This window comes from Nannospalax galili, unplaced genomic scaffold (assembly GCF_000622305.1).
Source record: "Nannospalax galili isolate Female #2095 unplaced genomic scaffold, S.galili_v1.0 scaffold186, whole genome shotgun sequence".
NCBI lineage: Eukaryota > Metazoa > Chordata > Mammalia > Rodentia > Spalacidae > Nannospalax > Nannospalax galili.
In genome coordinates, this window is record NW_008358774.1 from 7,665,426 (window position 1) to 7,689,052 (window position 23,627).

At 35.6% G+C, this 23,627-nt stretch overlaps 1 protein-coding gene across 1 annotated transcript in view; it reads right to left on the reverse strand.

Annotated features, from left to right (window-relative positions):
• Window positions 1-23,627, reverse strand: part of Eya4 (EYA transcriptional coactivator and phosphatase 4) — a gene marked incomplete in the record, with an annotated part of 282,930 nt that overhangs the window by 51,894 nt on the left and 207,409 nt on the right. The window contains 6 exon segments of the mRNA XM_008822102.3: window positions 1,164-1,329; window positions 4,359-4,438; window positions 5,467-5,610; window positions 5,742-5,884; window positions 7,415-7,481; window positions 11,890-11,982. Of these exon segments, the coding sequence (XP_008820324.2) occupies window positions 1,164-1,329; window positions 4,359-4,438; window positions 5,467-5,610; window positions 5,742-5,884; window positions 7,415-7,481; window positions 11,890-11,982 (693 nt within the window).

Genomic DNA, 23,627 nt, shown 5'->3' on the forward strand with positions numbered 1-23,627 from the left:
TGCCTTTCAAAGAAAAGTTCTTGATTTTATTAAATCTAATTTATCTTTGCTTTGCTTTCGTGGATTGTGCTTATTGTATCGTTATCTAACAAAATCTTTGTTTTTCCAGGATCACAAAGATTTCCTATGTTTTTCTACTAAAAGTTTTTGGTTTAAGTTTTTACACTACACAAAAGCTTATGCTTTATTTTTACTTTGTCATATAATATATGAATTGTGATTCTATCTTTTACATAGATACTAGTTTCTCTATTACCTTTTGTGGAAAAATATTGTTAATTTTCCACTCAAGTATCTTTGTACTTCTTTCAAAAATAAGTTCTCCAGAAGATAGCTGAGTGTCTTACTGGATTCTTCACTCCCTTTCTTCTGTGTGTCTTTACCTTGGTCAATGCTCTACAGTTTGATTATTGTACGTGACATGTCTTAAAAATAGGGCAATGCCATTCTTCAAACTTTGTTCTTGTTTTTCAAAATTGTATTGCTTATTCTAATTCCTTACCCTTTGCTTACAATTTCAGAATTATAATTCCTCCAAGACGTTGATTGGAATTTTGATAGGGTTGTTATGGAATGTCAGTTAAGCTTGCTTTTAAGTTTTAGAGTTCACATAGCAAATACAATTCTAATAAGAGGACAGCAGCTTCAGATAATGAGAAAGCTACCATGGATTTTAAGTATGCACTGATCAAACAGAGATATTTAGCTTCCTACCACTGATCCTATAAATCCTAGGAATGCAGGAATGTTGACTGACTAGAGTTACTGATGACCCAAAAGGTAAAGGAGTTATGCAGTCCCTCCTGTGTAAAGGAAATACTCAATACCAATTATACTCAAGGGAGATAATATTACAGCTGTCCTTTGTTGTCAAGCTTTTCACAAAATAAAGAATGAATCTGGCAAAAGGCCTATTCACCCATATTGATGCTCTTATACACAGAATCATTTCAAGGTTAAAAATCTCCTGTCTGTCTCACATCTAAAACACGCAATTTCTGAAATGCCCAGGAGCCTCATCTTAAGCAGCAAGGCTAACCCTCATTAATCATCAACACAATTGTCTGGCAGTTTTCAAGCATGTCTCCACAATGCCCACTTGCTCCATGTGATTAGTTAGCACAAAACATTTAAAAGTATTTCACCTGGGTAAAGATCTGTACCTGGTTGGCTAGTCAGTCCTGGGAGAGAGTCTTGCAGCTGGTAAGTTGATGCTGATGATGAAGTGCTGTCAGCTGTGTTGTTTGATGTCATATATGCCCCATAGGTTGATGCTGAGTAATACTGTGCATATTGGTTTTGGCCAAAGGCTGTGTAGGATGGGTAATCCTGAAACAGATAAGAGGGATATGTATGTCTAAAAATCACCCTCTATTATAATTACAAACAAATGAACACAATCACCATGGTAGCTGAGAGATTAGTATTCAGCTCCATTTATTTGTGAGTCTATGGCTTTGTGATGATTGTAATGAGTATAGACGATCTTTTGGGTATGCAGGAATATTGGCTGGCTAGAGTTACTGATGACACAATAGGTAAAGGAGTTATACAGTCCTTCCTGAATAAAGGAAATACTACAAAATATACCCAAAGGAGATACTATTACAGCAGCAATTAATTCCTCTATCAGTTTTGGAAGCCAGGTCTAGTACATGAACTTAACCTTACTAAAGGTTGCATATACTTCATTTTGTTCTACATAATTTCTTATCTGAGGATTTACACCATTCATATTATGCACCGGAAGAGGAAAGAGATTGAATCAGTTAATTTTCATTTAGTCCGTTCATATACATTTTCTAATACCACCACCAAGAGGGCTGTGCTCCCTCCAGCTGCTTCATAGACCTGAATATACATTAACAGTTTATTTCTCTTCCAGGCCCTGCTTGATGATTTGGTTATCTTGTCAAGCATCACAGAGTAAAGGAACACAAATTTCCTCGCCTCTCACAATCTACCTACTTTTTGAGGCTTGACTTAAAAGTCTCCAGTGAAGTTTTTCAAATGTTTAGTTTTTCTCCTTTGTTGTAGGCAAAACTGAACATTGAACCAATGCCTCTGATGTGCTTTTTACTAAAAAATACCCAGAGTCTTAAAATGATAAAAATGATCCTTCTATATTATTTCACATATTAAGATGATGAATAAGGACTTGTGATAAATGGTGTTTAATATATCTACCATGTTTTAGCCACGAATGTTATCAGTGATGACAAATCTTTGGTCAGGAGGATGATTCCCTGTGGTGATAAGTTCTGAAGGGAACAAAGGTCCACATTTGATGTTGTTTCCAAAAATGAAAATTCTCTGTATGAGTAAATATGTGTATTACCAGAAAACATTAAGTAGTACAGCAGAAAACTACAATTCTATTAGTCTGTTCATTTTCAGATCTGCTGTTCCCCATCACAATCTGTGAGCCAACTAGAAAAGTTCAATATTTGTACAAAGGTCTTAGCAAAGGCTTTTTCTCAGAGTAAAAGAGTAATGACAAACACCGAATGCTGGCTTTGGGTCCAGGCTCTGTCTTAAGAACCTAAGTAGACTTGCCTATTCACCATTCAGAGCCTTCTCTGTAGCACCATTAGTGTCATTTTACGTAAAAATATTCTAAGGCACAGAAATTTGAATGATTTCCATTCCAGTCTCACAGCCATTGAGATTCTGAGCAGGAACTGTAAACTGGACAGTCGATTCAATCTTTGTGTCAAATTTCCATTGGCTGCCACTGGCCTAAGACACAAAGGGAAAAGCCCCCTCCTGGCTTCTGGGAAAGATGATGTCCTTTTGCATCCTGACATTTCTCTGATATATCTCCTTCTCTACATCTACTCCTATCACCTTACTTGTTATCTTCATTCCTTGTTGCAGTACTATATTGGTTTTCCTACTTATTTGCTGTTCATTTATACCTCCTTCAGAATGGTCTTTTCAAAACACAAATTATATTGCATTTTCCAGTTCAAAAATATTAATGACTTCCCACTGGTCTCAAGACTATAGTTAAAACCCTTCTTATAATACACAGGGTCCAACACAAGCAGGCCTCCCTTACTTCTTTAATAGTGTCTTCCCATGTCCCCTCATGTATGAACTGAACTCCAGCCTTCCTCCTGCTCAATGGCTCACTGGGCCTTCTTCCCCTTTGTCACCTCATCCTTGCTGCCTTCCTCTTCCTCCCCTGAAACAATCCTTTCTTGTTCTTCACTGAATTCTTACAAATTCTGATCTGAATATCGTTTCCATGGGAAAACCCTCCAGCAATACTCTCAATACACAAAATTAGGTTTCTATTACCATTTTAGTAGGAACTTGTGTTGTCTCCCTGAATGCCTTCTGTGCCTGTATGTGTTTTTTTTTGTTGTTGTTGTTGTTGTTTAATGTTTGTTTGTGTTCTGTCTGATTCTCTCCGTAGACTTCATGAGGCAGGAATGAGATTATATCCTGTCACAAGATGCCCCTCAGAACCTCAGTACCTAGATGCACCTATGCTTAACAGGAAATTTGTACTTTTAAAAATGATGAGTTAGTACACAAGCCTTGGCCCAAAATATAATTATAATTTATAATAGATCCACTGTAAATCCTGAAGTATAATTAGATCTATTTATGATTAAAATTTCCTAAATAAAGGTGCTTCTCCTTTGTGCACATTTTGATAATCTTCCCATGGGCAGGAGAGTAGACTCCCCTTAATGGTGTCTGTTCTCAGTGTGGTTCTCAGCTCTTTCATCCATGTTTTCTATTGCTGTACATGCTATGTCATGTCTGATCCTTCAGAAAGCTATGCACTTTGAGAGAGCAGGAAACAGACAACTATTTTTGAAATTTCAATGGTTCATTAATAATATGATATATATCAAGTGCTTAATAAATGTCTCATGTCAACAAATAAGTGAAACTAAGCTATCAGAAATTTGCAGTTTTTTTCAGAAAATATAGTAATATAAAGTACTTTTTAAACAAATATCAAATTATAGAATTTATACCTATCAAAATATTTTTAATCCATACTATTTTATCAAAATTTCCTTCTGGCCTTTTGTTATAATACTAAAACTACAAGAAGGCAAGTAACAGACTTTGCTAGTCAATCCAAAGAGCAAACATTTTTCAATAACTTACATTAAAAATACATAAAGGCTCAGTAATTATACTAAAGGGAAAGAGCATACTGTCTGCCTAGAAATCCGTGCTTTTTTCAAGCTCAGTTACTGTGGATAGGGGTGAAAAGTGGTGATAAAGTTTTTTAATCTCCATATAAAAATTGATAAATAAATTATATGGAATCCCTAAATCTTCAACAGATTTTTAAAAAAATAAAAATATAAACTAAAAACAAACTACTGTACCTGTTGTGAGCCACTAAAATTTGTTGAATTGGAAACTGAATTATTTGCATAAATAGTAGATGATGGTGCAAAACTGGAACCTAGAAAGAAAGAAGAAATTGCATTTTAAAAGCTTCCATAATCATTCGGTTACTTGTGGTAGCATGGATGGAACTGGGGGATACTGTGTTAAGTGAAACAAGCCAGGCACAGAAAGATGGACCACACACAGATATGGGTGGTCATATATATGGTCCCAGTAAGGTGATCTCATAGAAGCTGAGAGAACAGTGGTTAGCATAGTCTGGGGAGAAGAGGGTGTAGGATAGGGAGACATTAGTTAACGGTTTCTAGACAACAGATGAAATAAGCTCTGATGTTCTATTGCACAACAGGTTGACCATAGAAGATAATTTACAATAATACACTCTGCAAGATAACTAGAAGAAAGAGTTTTGAACATCTTACCCAAAAAGAAATTATGAATGCTTGAGGGGATACATATATTTCTCTTGAATTCAAATTGCATACTATATTAATACATATTTGTCAAAATATCAGATGGCAAATACGTGCAGTTTTTGTGTAAATTACAAAATAAAAATTCCATTCTATCAATAAAAAGTTTTTTTCCAAAGTGATTAAAAATATATGACTTTTCAGAATTCAGTGAGAAAGACATACTTGAATTTTGTTGTAAAGTCAGTGAAATTTTTGAAAGATGTGCTCCTAACAGCAGGAAAAGCCTTTCGAAAGGAATTTGTTAGGCCCTCTTCCCAGCCCCTGCATCATGAATCATTTTGCATCACTAACTTAGGTAGACATAAAGCTTGGGACTGCCAGGCCTGGTGGCTGGCTTTCAGGTTGCTTTGCTTGGCCTTGGTTTCCAGCCCATGCTATGCAGCTTAAACTGAAGTTCTTATATTTAGTATGAGTCATGTTTCTGGACCTTATTTAAATACTTTTATCATGCTTCACTTAATTCTTTTTTCTTTTTTTTTAAGAAATTGTGTGAACCATGGTAAAATTGAAAATTGCCTTCATGGCTAAATATTCTTAAGTTTGAAGTCATGGAATGCCATTTAAAGAATCCGCCATTATGGAACATGTTTCATGGGAGGCTACTTACCTGGCATTTGGTAAGAATAAGGTGTCTGGCCTGGTTGTGGGGTAGAAAACCCAGGGCTGTAACTGAGGCAGCCACTCTGTAATGGGGACTGAGTTTGGGAAAGCCCACTCTCTGTCTTGATGGCTGGTAACATCACACCCAGATCTGTTTAGAAAACATGTAAACCATTTATTTGATTAGTAAGATGATCTTGTTCTCAACTGGAAAATGTAAAGGAACCAGTCAGCAGAATGACCTGCTTAACACCAAAGAAAGAGACGATAGATGTGACCTACCATAAGTAGGCAGGCTGTAGGGCTGTCCTGTCTGTGAGTAGGCTGTGTAAACGGCTGGCTGCTGCATCCCCGAATACTGAGTCTGGCCTGCATAGGCAGACATTGTTTGAGCTGCTGGTGTAGAAAGAATGTGTGGATAGGGCCTAAATATCAGAAAAATAGCATTACTGTGGCAACAAAGACTTCATATTAATTCAGACAGTTTAGATTCAGTGAATTCCTATAATAACCCGGAAGTAATCCTCCTCTTCATCCACAACTTAATTCATGATATGGAAAAAAAATAAGAGTTCGAATGGCTCTGGATAAATAATTTCAAGTTTCTCAGAAAACATCTCACATATAAAATAAGCAGTTGGGTTTGATGTTGTATTTACAGTGCTGTATGGGTCTATATTTCTTATTACACTTACAATAGCACTATATTTAATGACAGATCGAAAACAGTGGATAATAGGCTCATTGATTAATAAGTTCATAGCATACATGCACTCAGCATGAGTGGCCAAGTACTATACATTAATTGTCTATTTAACAACCCTTACAAGAATTCACTACTCAAAGTTGGAAATTTGAAGAAAAGAAAGGAAGGAAGAAAGAAAGAAAGAAAGAAAGAAAGAAAGAAAGAAAGAGAAAGAAAGACAGAAGTGAAAAGAGAACAATCTTCCTGAAAAGAAGGTTATGCCATTTCTTTCACCAGGTCACATTTTGTATGTCCCCAAATGGATATCCAGTCCTTAGCCTCTACACAAGGCATTCTAGATGTGGCACAACACAGCATGTTATGTCTTGGTGTATATGTTTTGGGAAACTTGAGTCTCATCATATCTGCCAAATTCACAAGTAAATTTGGATACATACCCAATATAGTTCAATTCGAAATATCTTTCACTGTCCTCAAGAAAGATGATAATACTAGTTACAAAAACAATATAATATGCTATCCAAATCTATGTTTATTATCACTTGAAAACCAATAAAATATTTCAGGATGGAATGAACTGTGAAGTGTTGATGTTTGGATAAAATATGATCTTTTTACATATATTCTTTTAAGCAGTCAGTATTTTTGAATTTTCATTAAAAATAGTATATAAACATAAAATTCTGAATTCAGTGCATATTCATTAAAATATACAAGTAATTTTTTAGTCATGCTATTTTGAAAATCAGAATATATAGAACAAAGATTTCTACTTATTTTCAGGATAGCATAAGAATCATTACATAAAAATCAAAAATCAAAAAACAGAAAATAAACACAAAAATCAAATAAATCATTAAAAATGAAAGCAAACCTTGTATTGAGGAAACCCCATATTTTTAAACAAAATTCAAACTAATGCATCAAATGATTTTAATAAAAAAGCAACTATAATATTCAAGTGTCCTAGTTTGAATGGTTGTGAGATTTTATTCTTTTACATGTTTTTGTCAGAGTGTGAAAGTATAAGAACAAAAGGCATCGTTGGATAAATGCGATGTTTCTTTTTTTTTTTTTTTAAATTCATGTAAGATAGCTCTTACGTGTCCAATCTATCTAAATGTACTTTTAAACATAATAGTTATATATATGTTTTCCAACTTAAAGTTGCTATATCATATGAATATCGGTCAGCAAGTGTAATTTCAGAAATTTTCTCTAACAAACCTGAATCTACTTGAGCACTTACTTGGAAGGATACAGCTGTGGGGAATACTGGTGCGCTGAGCGTGGGCTGTAACCACTACTTGTTATTACTGTAAGACAAAAGAAAAAGCAATGCACAAAACATTGCTTCATAAACACATTTTCACTAGCATGTATGCAACCAATCTAAAGAAACTGCAGATTAAATACATATTTCTTAAAATTAATTCTCTTAAAAAATTCACTTTGTAAAAGAGGACTCTGCTAATTTGATTATGCTTAACAATATTTTTTTAAATAGCAGATAGTTTTAAAATGTTTTTTTTGGTCAGTATTATAAAAGAACATTAAAACATTAAAGATAACTTATGTAGTTTCTCAGTGCATAATAAAATGTAACTATGTGCCATTGCTATTTAATATTACCATTTGATTTTCTTTTTACTATTAACCATTATATTTGACTAATAAAAACCTGGCTTAAAAAATTCATTTTGTATAAAAAAAAACGGTTAATCATCTTCAATTACATGAGTGCTTAAAACTCACAGTCGAAAATGTTCTAGTAATAAGAATGTACATAGAAAACGTGATAACACACTTTAAATATTATAAAAATGTTACAGCAATTATATTTACAAGTATATTTTGAACTATCAAAGATAATGCTTTTCTGAGAAGAACTTAATAATGAGAGTCAGGTTATTTAAATATTTCACTCAAGTATGCACCCCGAACTAGAATACATCCAAGAGTTTGGAAGTTTTTCTCTCCTTTAGCCATCTGCCTTGACTGTGACAGATGTATTGCAAATATATTGCATCTAAAGTGTTGAGCCAGCCCCCTCGGAGCCAATCCATAGCGGGCAAGCACACAGTGCGTCTTTATTAGGCCATCTGCTGTTCATTCACTTTTCAAAAAGATTAAAGTAGTACACAACACAGTGCTGGAATTAGTTTAGTCTAATCAATCATGGTTATACTTCAAAGTACTACGCCCTTTCTACGTTGTTCATAAGAATTCTGGAACTAAACTTTTCGAATTGTAAAAAGTGACAAATAGGTTTAAGTTGCTGACTATTTTATGCAATATGATATATTACTATATCCAAACGTTATCAAGCACTCCTGTGATCTATTGCTTCATAAACATGCAGAATGTAATGTGTTTAAAAGACTATTTGCTGGTCAGGGTAGCATATGGAAAGCATGTTTTAATAAAGCATATGTTCCCAAATATTATGAATCAATTTTGAAATTAATCAAATATGACTACAAGTGTTATGTTCTAAATATTTTTGGGAACAAAATCTAAGTGAATTTCCCACATATATTTGGAAGTAACTGGGAAATAAAAAAATTATTGCTCACTTATTTTTTCAAAAACTTAAAAGAATTTCTCAAACTTGAAATCAGTCTAACAAGAACAGAGTTTTGTACTGTGACCCATGGACACTAACTGAACATTATACAAGAGTGTTATTGTACAAGAAGTGAAATCTAACTTAATAATTCACAACAATGACTATTTTAATAGAAATCTGGTTAAGTGAGGCTTAATTCTGGTTTGCTTTTTTCTGTTTTGATGGGACTCCATCTTGGCACAGTCAAAACCTGAGCTGTGCATACTAAAGCTATCCTCAAGATTGAAGAATGGAACATTTTCAAAAAAGGCATTGAACAACAAAAAGAAACATTCACTTTTAATAGCTTTTATTAAATGAGAGAGCAGCATTCTATATTTTGGAAAGCCCCCCCCCACAAACACGAACACCAACATGAACATACAGAATGTGTTTTCCTTGAATGAATGCATCTAGACCTTGTTAGAATAATGTGCTCCAAACACTATAAAGGCACAATTGACCTTTAACATTTTATACTAATACCTATAAAATAGGTAGAAGGCAAAACCTTTGGCTTAGAAAACTAAGATGGTTATGAGAGGAATGAGACTTTTTATTTACTAAAATTTATAATTTTGTTCAAACTCATAAATTTCTAGAAAACTAGAAAGAACAACAAAATAGAATTATTGTGAGTTGTGGTGCTGCTGACCAAGTGTCCCGACCTCTCCAGAAACATGTGTGGAATGTTATGTGGAAATATGGAAAACGTTTGTATCATTCCCGATTGGTATTTAATGACTCATAGATGCTCCCCAAAGCACTCAACTCCCTATACTTTATCACTTCTACAAACAAAAGAAAGCAAAAATTAATTAGCTACAGAATGTCATTAGAAGTAATTTTAGATCTTTTAACGTCTGTTAGCAGTTTCTTAAAATATGGCTTGAAGAAATGTTAAGGTTTTACTCTATTATCATGATATTTTAAATTAGTGACTCTCAGTCAGAAGAGAAATGGTGGGGGTATTTGGCCTGGTAGGAGATATTTTAGGTGCCACATTCGGGGTACTACTGGCATTTGGGGAAGATGCAGGATGCTGAGGACTATCTTACAATGCAGCCTTAGCTCTCTCAGGATAAAGAATAATTAAAGCTGTTGTGGATAAGCCCTGCCCTAGATGCCAGCTGTCTGTTCTGCACCTGAAGTTACTCACTCTGGTAGCCACTAAACCATTGTGCTGGAATTAAGTCCTTGAAATGTGGCTAGTTCAACCGGAAACAAAAACATTGTCATCTCACCCAGTACTAATTGCTTGAAATTTAAATATTCATATATGGCAAATGCCTAATTTAATTGGACCATGGTACCGTAGAAAGTTCTTAAAAGAAAACTTGGAAAATATCTTTCAGGTAGTGTGAGTGATTTACGTAAAGAATGATTGCCTGCACCTATTCTTGCTCTGTCATCATATTTTCCAGTATAGTTACACTGAAAAAGCCCAAGCCTGCTTATTGTACATGGTTCTAGACTCTTTTCTACTGACCAGCTGTGAGGTCTTGGCTATGACGCCAGAATACCTTTGACTTCTCTGTGAACTCCAGTATTCTCATCTGCAAAATCGACTGCAGAAATAAAATTTCATATGGAACTAAGAATTTGTATTTTTTGCCATTCATCTTTTAAAGAACTTGTATATTCTTTTTTATTTATTGGTTTTTATTTTTTATGTGGATGTGTGTATTGTCTGTATGTAAGTAAATGCACCTGTGTCATGCAATGCGCATGGAGGTCAGGAGAGGGCATTGGATCCCATGGAATGGGAGTTATGGATGGTTGTTAGCTGCCATATGGGTGCTGGGAATCGAACCTGGGTCATCTGCAGGAGCAGTTAGTGCTCTTAACCACTGGGTCATCTCTCCAGACCAGATCTTGTATATTTGTGAAGCATAAGAGCAACTACTTAATAATCCCACACCTTTTCTTTAAAACTTAATCATATATGCTTAATTTGCAGAAAGTTTATAGGAGTTTTGAAAAGTGAGCACTACAAAATAACGTAGTATGTCGATGTCCATTCCTCTCCTGTGAGGCAGGGTGTTTGCTAGAAAGGGCATAGATGAGCACGCACAAATCTCTACACCAAGTGGTATACTAGCACTCATTTCTGTTTGAACTATTAATATTTATATGGATTCACAACTGCTTCCAATTGGTGTGAACTAATAAAACTGGATCATCTGTCCCATAGAAAATGGAATATATGCCATAATACTTACTACATTAGACTCAAAGACATACCTCAACTCTTTTTATATAAAACATACCCACATAAAATCCTTGCACAGGAGAACATGGAAAAACATAAAATATATTAAATCAGACTTCCAGAATCAAGATTTAATTGCTGTAATACTTTTCTAGATTTCATGTTAATCTCTGGGATATATACATTCCTTCTTGGGTTTGAAAATTTTTTTTCACCAGATAATAAGCCAAACAAAATATTACAATATCAAAAAGTCTTTAAGTCAACCTAATTTGTAGCCTTTGTGCCCAGCTGGGAGTTATCAGATATTTCTATTTAAAAAGGATTGATGTTTAAAGACGTACTATTGTTCTCTTTGAAGCACAGGACTGCTCTCCCAGGCTGCGTTCTAATGTAACCAGCATGTGTTCTCCTGAAATCCATTAACCTTTACTACTTGTCACTCAGCTGCCTACACAGGAGGACTTTCTTAAACCCAGGGAGGAAACAAGGTTATTCAGGAGGAATCAAATGGATAGTTTTACATCTAGAATGGTGGACATAAGGCAGGTTTTAATGTAATTTAAGTGGGCAAGTTGAAGGAACAAAGTTAGCTATTATGGACCTAATTATTAAATTAATCAAGCACTGTATAAAATACTGAAGGAGGTTGGCTCTGCTTATCGCTAATGAGAAAGTCATGGGATTGCTTCAGTGCAGGCTGAAAATCTGGCAAAAGGATTTCAAACATAATTCCTAAAGCACATGATTTTGAGACAATTAGTTCTTCAGAAAAGTGAATTTATGGCTAACTTTATAAAAAGAAAAGTTCTAACAGCTTTGATGTTTGTGCTGCTGTTCTCAAAGAGGAGGACATGTAAGCACCCCAGTGTGGATACAGCGACACATGAGCTAAAGGCTTTACCTGACCCAGTAAAAGTGTCAAGCGCTCCATCTCCAGTCGTGGCTGTGGGTTCACTGCTGTTCAAGGGCTCTGTTTTGACTGCAAGAAGAGACACTACGTGGAAGAATAAGTACATGTGAGTTTTACTTCTAAATTTATATCAAAGATCCTGACTGCCAGTGATTTTTTTTTTTTTTTCTAGCTATCATGGGCATGCAAGAGAAAACTTGAGAAACTGATGAGGAAAGTTTGGTTAATTTAGCTTCTAAACGGGCATGCATTTATAGAGGATTTATCCTAAAATCCTCTGACTAAGCTGGTTCTTGGAGTCTGGCTTTTAAAGGTAGTCAACCTTAAAAGGTAAAACAGCAGTACGTATATTTGCATTTTAACTCTCTTAAGCACACTCTCACACAGTCCACAGACAAAAAGAGAAACCATCAATGTCTTCAGCACATTTAATCCAAATCCAAAACAAAGATTTACAAATTTAGGTTTTATTATTCTCAAGAAACTATTTACAAAGAAGAATGCATTAGAGTCCAGTGGAGGCACATACAAATAGAGACACCATGAGCCCAGGCTCACGATGGGTGAAAAATAAGGCAGTCACTAAACCTTCTGATCTAAAAATAACCAAGGCATCTTTAAGTGTCGGGCCATTTATATTTAATGCCATAACAATTTTTGATGTTATGGAGATAATCACTAAATAAGAGATAATGTCTGCAAAATAATCTTCATCAAAATCTTATAACATGTTATTTTGACAAAATTCTCCCTTAGCACTGAAGCAGGCTGGCACACGCTGTTGTCATGACCACACGCAACAGGAAGGACACTGACAAAACATCTACCCATTTGGTCACACCATGTTTTCCCTTTGTTGGCAAAACCCTACCACATACATATCACAGCAGTAAGGAAATACATTATTTTTCTACTTAACACCTCTTGTGTTTCCTGGTGGTAAGTGAAATGGTACAGGTAAACAACTTAAAAGCAAGCAGAACACTTTAAAGTATAAAGTTGAATACTAACCTACCATGAACTAGGATGCCAAAACAGAATAGTGGGATCATATGGCACCCACCAACCAAGCCAAGTCAGGAATGTTTCTCTGGTAAAGAAGCAATTAACTCATGTAAAGCATGCAATCACGATTGTGTTCTTCTTATGTAAGTAGAGCTAGCTAGACCTTCACTGAGATGTGGCTTAGCATCCACAATTTAATAATCATATGAGTTACTAGAAGATTCAGAGAATGTAAAAGTTGGGAAGAGGAAGTTATAAACAAACCCTGAATTACTCTTGCAAAAGGAAAATTTAAGATTGCTATTTTTCAATAGCAACAATAATCTGTGTAGTCTAATTATTTGCATAATAATAAATTGGTGGTTACTACTTTCAGGAATTTATGTGGTCACATAACCATTGATATGCCTTTAATTATATTTGCCACTACAAAATTGTAACTACAAGCTTATTTATTATCCATTCAGAGCTGACAATGTATTAGAACATGTGAATCCTTAATGAAACCCCATGGACACAAATCTCTATCTCTTTAAGCAAACTGAAGTTGGATGTATAGTGGGTCTTTATAATACGATTCAGTGCAGGAGATGGCAGTGCAAGAATTTGAACTCTGATCCTTAGCTTTAATGTTTATGGTCTTTGTACCATAACAGGCTGTGTGAAAATTTATATACGGACAGTGGCTCTTCACCGATGTTTAGAATGATAAGAATGTGGTTCCCTTCCAGTCAGTGATTTAAAACACTTTATTAAAACTGAAAACTGTAAATATCAGAATAGGCTACTAAGCTACGGTACTCATGTTTTCTTCATGGAATGTTTTTTTCAAAAGACAACAAGAAGTATGAAAGTGGAAAGTGGATAAAAAAGCACACTTTTAAAAGGCGATTAACACATTTCAAACTCTCCTCACATAAAGTGGAGTCAAGATAATATTATTATCTTTTTGCTTCAGTGAGAAGTCTGAGGTACAAAATGGTGAAAGAACTTGCCCTGGTCATATTACTGTGAGAGATAGAATTTGACACCAGGTGGTGAATTTTCAGGGTCCATTTTCTATACTGTCTAGCCTTTCAGACAGCACCAATTAATCAAAATTTCCTTCCATCTGCATATAGATAATCCGGAGAATAATCTAGATGGGTGTGAAGGCTACTCTGTATGATGCAAGGCTCACATTTTACTTCTGACACTTCTGACAAAAAACACAGTCCAAAGCTATCTGCAACATCAAAACAAAAGGCGCTTCTTAGAACTTCCAAATTCTAATATGGCTAAGTTCCTATTTAAACATGTCTATACCTATAAACAATATTTGTAAAACAGATTTATCATACTACTAATAATGTTTAACTTGTAATGGGAGGGGACCAGAAGGTGAGTTACGCCCAACAAAACTGTTCTGGAGGCCAGACATGAAGATCAGATTTTCACTTTGGATTCCAACCTTGAGACTTGATTTAAACATAACTCAGAGTTGGTTTTGATTATTATTTCCTGAAATTGAAAGTTGTAGGCAGCCAAAAGGAGAAAGAAGAATAGAAAGAGAGGTTTGGTCTCATTCATTATACTGGTAACATCTTTCATTAATTTTAAAGGTCTGTATGGACAAAGGTGGTTTGTTTTACTGAGAAAAGCCATCACTGGAAACTGAAAAGAAATGTAAGATCTCAAGAGATGGTCAGTATACTAAAATGACTGGATTTTAAGCAGCAAGGCAATAAAATCGATGCTAACATTTGGAGAGAAAAGGTATGCATTAATGTCAAATCATTTTTCCCTTGTAGGTAATGTAGAACAGAAAGGGGAGGCCAGTGGCCATGCAGCCTGGACGCTGTCTGATCTTGGCACCTAAGACTGAGCCTGGTTAGTTCCTGACTGGGAAGAAATCAATGACGTTGGCAGTGTTAGATAAATTCTTTTCACATTTAATGGACATTAGCATATCACTTGACTTACAAGCAAGGTACTGAGTTATTTCAGCTTTATTCTTCGAGGAAAATAATATGAAATAACTAAAGCTAACAACTTTTTCTTCATGGCAAAAAAATGCAAAGAGAAATCATACTTCTCAAGTCATTAGAATTGTTATAAAAATGGTGAGACTGTTGCTAGGTTGATCAGGTTCCAGTGGATGAATCTGTAGTGAGGGCATATGGGGACATGTTTCACTTTATTCTATTCTCTCTCTCTCTCTCTCTCTCTCTCTCTCTCTCTCTCTCTCACTGGAAAAATGAGCAGTAAACCCCAATCTTATCTAAAGGAATGTTGAGAACATGAAAATGAAAATTGGTGGGGGGATAGTGGGAGCATGCAGATGGGGGAGGGGCCCTAAATTTGATTAAAATAGGTTGCATGAAATTTACAAAAAATTCAAAAAAGAGGAAAAAGGTATTAGAATATAAATATCATTTTGATACTATAAAATAGGTGAAATAACATATACAGTATGCCAAATTCATAGCTGATACTTGACGGTGGAAGTCATGTTCACTGGCATTCCTACATACCCGTCATGCACTCCTTTCTTCTTTTGTAGTGTCATTGCTTTCACACTTTCAGTTACTTACAATTCAAACCGCTATTTGCAAACTGTACAGAAGTTTTTTAAAAATTAAACATGACCTGGGCATGGTGGTGCCTGCCTTTAATTCCAGCCCTCAGGAGGCAGAGGCAGGTGGCTCTCTGTGAGATCCAGATCAACTTGGTCTACATACTGAGTTCCAGGCCAGTCAGGACTACAGGGAGACCCTTCTCAAAATAAACAAATAAATTAATCAAATATGTCCGTAGCACTATTAAGAAGATTCATTAACAAAATGAATCATGGCATTTTCTCATTTACCAAAACTTATAAAAATCATCCCAATTTAGCACAACTCATTAAATGCTCAAATATATTTTAAGCCACGTGTTAATTTTCTAAATAAACATATATCAAATAAGGATTTTTAATCTGTTTCCAGGATAGTATCCATACATACTAAAAAATTGAAGTAAAACAACCTTGTGTAGAAAATCTCAAAATTTTCAACAAAATCCACACTTGTGCTTCAAATGCTTTGAATTAAAAAAGAATAATCATGTTGCAATGTTCTAGTTTGAAGAGTTTTGAGGCTCTCCTCTTCTACATGTTCAAAATAAAGTGAGTCTTGGTTCATGTCTATAAAACTGGGATAAAGAGCACTTTGCTCAGAACTGTTAAGCTAAGAAATACATAATTGTCAATCCAGCCACTGTCACTAGTAATACGTGCTTTTCACAGAGCCAAACAGTAAAATTGTGCATGCATGTGTGTGTGTGTGTGTGTGTGTGTGTGTGTGTGTGTGTGCAGAATGGATGTGACTATTGTCAGGGTCACTTAAGGCCTCTAAATAGTCACTTTACATCCCTATTTCTATTATTATTCTCATCCCATAATTTCAAAGCAGACTTTTCTTGTCTTCTTAGTTTATCTTTAGAGCTCAGGTTGAACAGTAATGTGTTGTTATTGTTGTTTTGGAGAAATTCCATCTTATTTTTATAACTCAAAGCTGATGCTCATTTGTTACTACCAGGCTTAGTCTTCAAAAGGCAGCCTAAGTAATATACATGTGACATTTCATCTTCAGAACTCTGTGCTTAAACTGATCTGTATGTAATCACACACACTTCACTCTCAACCATGGCAGTCGCACACAGTAAGTAACTTTTGACAGCTTATTTTCTGCAAAGAATCTCAGGATGGGCTCTATTGAGTTTAGAGTTTGGAACAGCACAGGGAGGCAATAAGCATCATCTACTGGCTTTAAGAATCATTACAGCATAGAGTTTATGTTTGTTTGTATCAATGTATTCATTCAAAGCTGTGTGCACACTTGTTAACGTCTTTCACTCCTAATTATATAATCAATATTTAATTTTTTGAAAGAATTTGATGAAGCAATTTATGACTACCATTCCAATAAGAAAATATAAAAGGAGGAGAGTTCAGTAGTAGGTGACTCTTCTGCCCAAATAAATAACATTCAGAAACAAACTCATGGCATGTGACTTAATCATCTACATCCTGGCAGATTCTTTGATATAGCAATTTCAAATTTTAAAACTACAATAAAACTGATGAGAATGTCCAATTTTTGGTTTGCCAAACTTTTTCTTTCAAGACTTCTTAATCTCCGTGTGGAATCAAATATTCATGCCCTTCCCCCAGCTATGCGTCCAGCTTGAATACATCATGGCCCTCACTGTGTCCATGCCTGTTTTCCTTTCCTACTTTTTTTTTTTTTTTTGGTCCTGAATAGTTAGTGGCATATTATTCAGGTCTCTGTGTTCCCATTTACTGGTACAAATCCTGGCATATAATTGGATTTTGATAGAACTCAAGTGAGAAAGTTAAAGTTCACTCATTTGGCATTGTCCGAAGTCCTCCCAACAGATCTAAATATTTTTAATATGATGGGGAGTAAATAACGACTCCTGTCACTATTAAGATAATTAGAATTAGGGGTTACTTATATCTGGAAGGAGGCTCTAATGATCCTACAGGCAATTTTATGTTTATAACATATAACCAAATCAGACTTGTAGTCTGCTTTAGTATGATCCATGAGCTGGCAATGTTTTTTTTTTTTTTATTGATTGATTGATTGTGTGTGTGTGTGTGTGTGTGTTTCATACAGAACATCACAAACAATCTTATTCATCTTTATACCCGCATCCCAAATGGCACCCTCCCATAGACTGTTCCCCCACTGCAGCCCATATACTCTGTCATCCCTGTTACTGTCCACTGTGTTGTCAGTGCCCCCAGCCATTCCCCAGTGCAAGTCTGTCTGCTGAGTCTAGTCAGCCTATCTAGACTCCCTTGTTTTAAGAAGATCAGCTCTTCCTCATCTAGCAGCAATCAATTGCCAACATTTCTTTAGATAATATTTGGGTCTGTTGTTCATTTTCTCACTTCTATGCTCCATTATTGTGTGAAAGTCTCTTGGGCCACCCTGGTCAACAACTCAAAGGAAGATATCTTCTGTCTGGTGTTGTTTCTGGTTATGTAGCCTTTAGCTATACTCTGGACTCTTACAGAAATATACTGATCACTTTAATCTTTGGTTATACTTTCCTTTTGGGTATTTAAGACCGTATAGTTGGCCCAAATAAGCCAATTTAGTTTTATTCTTAAGGTCATTTGAGGATCTGTTCCTCAGGGGTCACATGGGCTTGTGGGGGGGGAGCACCTGGCTCCTTTCTTTTACCAGTTCCATCTAAGTCAAAGGTCCTGCTCAGCCACGGCTGGCTTTACTTGGAAGCATGGAGGAAATGTTAACTCTGTGTTGACCCTCCTCTTTGTAGACTGGACACTGGTTCAAGTCCATCTGATAAGGTCTCCATGGACTCCTGAACAGGAGGACAGGTAACTGACCATGGTTACAGGACATTTTGAGAAGTGCTCCATAGTCCCATGGAACTTAGTCAACCTTAGAGGGCAAGGAGCAAAACTGTCTATTAAGTCCCTCTGACGAGATTAGTATAAGACTCAAAGTATGGCTGTTAAACATCCAAGAAGGTTAGTTCCACCAGTCTGGTACTTTTAATTACCATGCACTATGTAGATAAAGCTTGGGCAAAACCCAAACGGTTTCAGATAAACCTTGACTAGACATATATTTTGTTCCTTGACCTAGTTGTATGTCTAATTTGTCAGTAGGTTGTTGTACTAATACGGTTGCCTCTGGTTTTTTTAAATTAGCTAGGCATTATTTATTTCTCTCACTGTCTAACCCTTCTACCATGGTTTCCCTATTTAAACTGCCCCCATTTTTTTCCATTTCTCCTTTAATAATACCCTTCTCTTATGGTCCCACCTCTCTTGAGCTCCTTCTTTCCTTTTATCACCTAAGTTCCTTGTATAACCTTCTCTCTCCCTTCCTATGTAAATAATTCCATTTTCACCCATATCTCCTTCAGTAACACCTGTTTCCTACTGTTCTCTCTCAGGCTTTCTTTTCCTTTACCTCTCTTGTTCCTTTTCATTATTCTGGTTCCTGTACTTATGTCTGGTACAAACACACTCATAAGATTTGGTGCTAGGATCCACCTATGAGGGAGAACATGCATTGTTTGTTTTTCTGAGTCTATGTTACTTCACACTTTCTAGTTCCATCTATTTACCTGCAAATGGCATGATTACATCTTTCTTTACCACTGAGTAGAACTCCATTGCGTAAATGAACCACATTTTCATTATTGACTTGTCAGTTGGGGGACGCTTAGGTTGCTTCCATCTCTTAGCTATTGTGAAAAGAGCAGCAGCAAACATGGATTTACAAGTCTTTCTGCAATAGGATGAGTTCTTTGGGTATATGCCAAGGAGCAGTATAACTGGGTCAAATGGTAGGTTCATTTGTAGTTTTTGTTGTTGTTGTTGTTTGTCTTTTTGAAGCAGGGTCTCCCTGTAGCCCCAGCTGTCCTGGAACTCACTATGTAGACCAGGCTGGCCTTGAACTTACAGAGATCCGCCTGCCTCTGCCTCCCAAGTGCTGGGACTACAGGCTTGCACCATCATACCCGGCTCATTTTTAGTTTTTTAAGGGCTCTCCATACTGCTTTCCTTAGGGATTGAACAAGTTTGCAATCCCACCAGCAGTGGATGAGTGTTCCCCTTTCCCTACATCCTCTCCAGCATTTGGTATCATTTGTTCTCTTGATTTTAGCCAGTCTGACTGGGGTAAGATGAAATCTTAAGGTGGTTTTAATTTGCATTTCACTAATTACTAATGATGTTGAACACCTTTTAAGATATGTCTTAGCCATCTTTAATTCTTCCTTTGAGAACTCTCTGTTCAGTTCCTTAGCCCATCTTTTAATTGGGTTAATTCCTTTCATGATTCTTTGTTTTTTGAGTTCATTATATATTCTGGATGTTAAACTTCTCTCAGACATGTTGCTGGTGAAGATTTTCTCCCACTCTGTGGGGTTTCTCTTCACTTCCTTGGTTGCTTCTTTTGATGTACAGAAGCTTTTTAGTTTAATGAGGCCCCATTTGTTGATTCTTGACCTTATTTTCTGAGTAAATGATGTCCGGTTTAGAAAATCATGTCCTACACCTATATCTTATAGGTTTTTACCAATGTTTTCTTCTAACAGTTTCAGAGTTTCAGGCTTTACCTTGAGGTCTTTGAGCCATTTGGAATTGACTTTTGTGCAGGGTGAAAAATAAGGGTTTGGTTTCATTCTTCTATAGGTGGAGATCCAGTTTTGCCAGCACCATTTGCTGAACCCATTTACTGAACATGCTGTCTTTCCTCCAGTGAATGTTCTTGGCCCCTTTGTCAAATATCAAGTGGCTAAAATTGCATGTACTCATATTTGGCTCTTCAATTTTGTTCCATTGACCTACGGGTCTATTTTTTGCGCCAGTACCACATTGTTTTTATGAGTATAGCTCTGTAATATAGTTTTAAATCTGGTATAGTAATTCCCCCAGCATTGCTATTAGTGCTCAGGGTTGCTTTGCCTATCTGAGGTCTTTTGTGGTTCCATATGAATCTTAGGATAGTTTTTTTTCTGATTCTGTGAAAAATATCATGGGGATTTTGACTGGCATTGCATTGAATCTATAAATGGCTTTTCATAGCATGGTCATTTTCACAATACTAAGTCTTCCGATCTATGATCATGGGGGGTCCTTCTATCTTCTAGTGTCTTCCTCAATCTCTTTCTTTTTAAAGATTTAAAATTTTCATTGACTGTAGAGGTTTCATTGTCTTTGGTCAGGTTTATTCCAAGATATTTTATTATTTTTGCAGCTATTGTGAAAGGGACTATTTCCATGTACTTTTTCTCTGATTGCTTGTTATTGGTATATAGAAAGGCTACAGACTTTTGTAGATTAATTTTGTAACCTGCCACTTAACTGAAAGTGTTAATCATTTCTAGGGGTTTTCTGGTGGAATTTTTGGCATCTCTTGGATATAAAAAGGGATAATTTGATCTTTTCTTTTCCAATTATTACTCCTTTAATTTCCTTCTCTTGTCTTATTGCTCTTACAAGAGTTTCAAGCACTGTGTTAAAAAGGAGTGGAGATAGTGGTCAGCCTTGTCTGGTTCCTGATTTTAATGGGAATGCTTCTAGTTTTTCTCAATTTAGAATGATGTTGGATGTGGGTTTGTTGTATATGGCTTTACTTATGTTGAGGTATGTTCTCTCCAGTCCAGTTCCCTCTAGGATGTTGAACATAAATGCATATTGAATTTTGTCAAAGGCCTTCTTGCATCTATTGAGATGATCATGTGGTTCTTGTCTTTGAGTCTGTTTATATGGTTTATGACATTTATTGACTTAGGTATATTGAACCATCCCTGGATCTCTGGAATAAAGCTGACTTGGTCCTGGTGAGTGATCTTTTTGATGTGTGTCTATATGCAGTTTGCAAGTACTTTGTTGAGAATTTTTGCATCTATGTTCATTAAGGATATGGCGCTATAGTTTTCATTGTTGGTTGTATCTTTACCTGGCTTTGGTATTACAGTGATGCTGATTTCATAGAAGGAACTTGGGAGTTCTCTCTCCATTTCTATTTCTATCTTTTTTAATTGATTAAGTAGTATTGGATATAGATCTTTAGATGTCTGGTAGAATTCTGCTGTAAATTAATCTGGTCCTGGGCTTTTTTATTTGAAGGTTTTCTGTTACTGTTACAATTTCCTTATGTGTTATGGGTCTGTTTAAGCTGTTGATCTCTTCTTGGTTTAGTTTTGCTGGTTCCCATGCTTTTAGAGACCTGTCCATTTCTTTTAGGTTTTCAAATTTAGTAGTGTATAGATTTTAAAAATATTCCCTTAAAATGTAAATGTATAGCCAATTTTGTAAGAGATGCATCCTACCTCAGAAAATTGTTATTGAATATGTCAATGCTGATGTAAAAAAATGTTCTGGGTCTTTTGGTGTCTGTTGTGATGTTTCCCCTTTCATCTCTGATTTTGTTGATTTGGAGGTGCTCTTTCTTTCAATCTAGTTTATCCTTTCAAAGAACCAGCTCTAGGATTCGTTGATTCTTTGTATTGTTTTCTTTGTTTCTATTACATTAATTTCTGCTCTGAATTTTTTTTTTATTTCTTCTTGTCTGCTGGGTTTGGGTTTTATTTGTTGTTGCTTTTCAAGTGTCTTGAATTGCAATGTTAAGTCATTTATTTATGTTCTTTCTGATTTTTTAATGTGGGCACTTAGATCTATAAACTTCCCTCTAAGGACTGCTTTCAGTGTGTCCCAGAGGTTTTGATGTGTTGTATTGTCCCTTTCATTTAGTTCCAGGAATACTTTTATTTCTTTCTTAATTTCTCATTTGACCCATTCATCATTCAGGAGTGTGTTGTTTAATCTCCATGTGTTCATGTAGTTACTAGGGTTTCTTCCGGTGTTGATTTTAAGCTTTATTGCATTGTGGTCTGACAGAATGCATGGAATTATTTCAATCTTTTAGTATTTGTTGAGGTTTGTTTTGTGCCCCAGTATGTGGTCGATTTTGGAGAAGGTTCCATGGGGCGCTGAATAGAGAGTATATTCTTTGGTGCTTGGATGGAATATTTGGTAGATGTGTGTAAGTTCCATTTGATGTATGTCTCTCTGTTAATTCTCTGCTCTGTTGTCCTATCTAATCGAGACAATGGGGTACTGAAGTCCGTGACTATTAATGAGTTAGCATTAATCTGGGTCTTAAAGTCCTGTAGTAACATTTTTATGAAGTTGGGTGCAACAGAGTTTTGTGAATATATGTTCATGATTGTAATATCTTCTTGGCCAATAGTTCCTTTGATTAGAGTGAAGTGACCCTCTTTCTTCTGATTAGTTTTAGTTTGAAGTTTATTTTTTCTGATTAGAATTGCAACTCCTGCTTTTTTCTTAGTACCATTTCCTTAGAATATTTTTTTCCATCCTTTCATCTTAAGGCAGTGCCTGTCCTTGAAAGTGAGATGGGGTTTCTTGCAGACACCAAAAAATGTTTTGTTTTTTTTTTCTTAATCCATTCACCTGTGTCTTTTGACTGGGGAGTTCAGTCCATTGATATTTAAAGTTATTAATGAAAGCTGTGTATTGATTCCTGTCATTTTGATTTCTGTTCACATTCTTGTGCATTTCTGTTCACATTCTTGTGCATTTCATTTCCACAGTTATACCCTTCATTAAGTTACTTTCTGTTACCCCTTGAGTATAGTCCTTCATCAGCTCTTTGTATTGCTTCAAGAACACTACAAAGGCCTAGTTTTGTGGACATGAATTCTTTCAGCCTATTTATCTTGTGGAAGATTTTTCTTTTCCCTTTGATGATAATAGACATTTTGGCTGGGTAAAGTAATCTGGGTTGGCATCTGTGGTCATTTAGAACTGGGCATACTTTGTCCAGGCTCTTCTGGCTTTCATAGTTTTCACTGAAAAGTCAGCTGTAATCCTGATGGGTTTTCCTTTATATGTGACTTGTTTTTCTTTTGCAACTTTCAGTATTCTCTCTTTGTTCTGTACATTTAGTGTTTTTTCTATGATGTGCTATGGAGAATTTCTTTTCTTGGCCTGTCTATTTGGTGTTCTATGTGCTTCTTGTATTTGTATGGGCATATCTTTCTTCAATATTGGGTAATTTTCTTCTATGATTCTGTTGAAGATCTGTTCCAAAAGCATTATCTTGAAATTCTTCTCCTTCCCCTATGTCTATGATGCATAAGTTTGGTCTTTTTATGGTCTCATT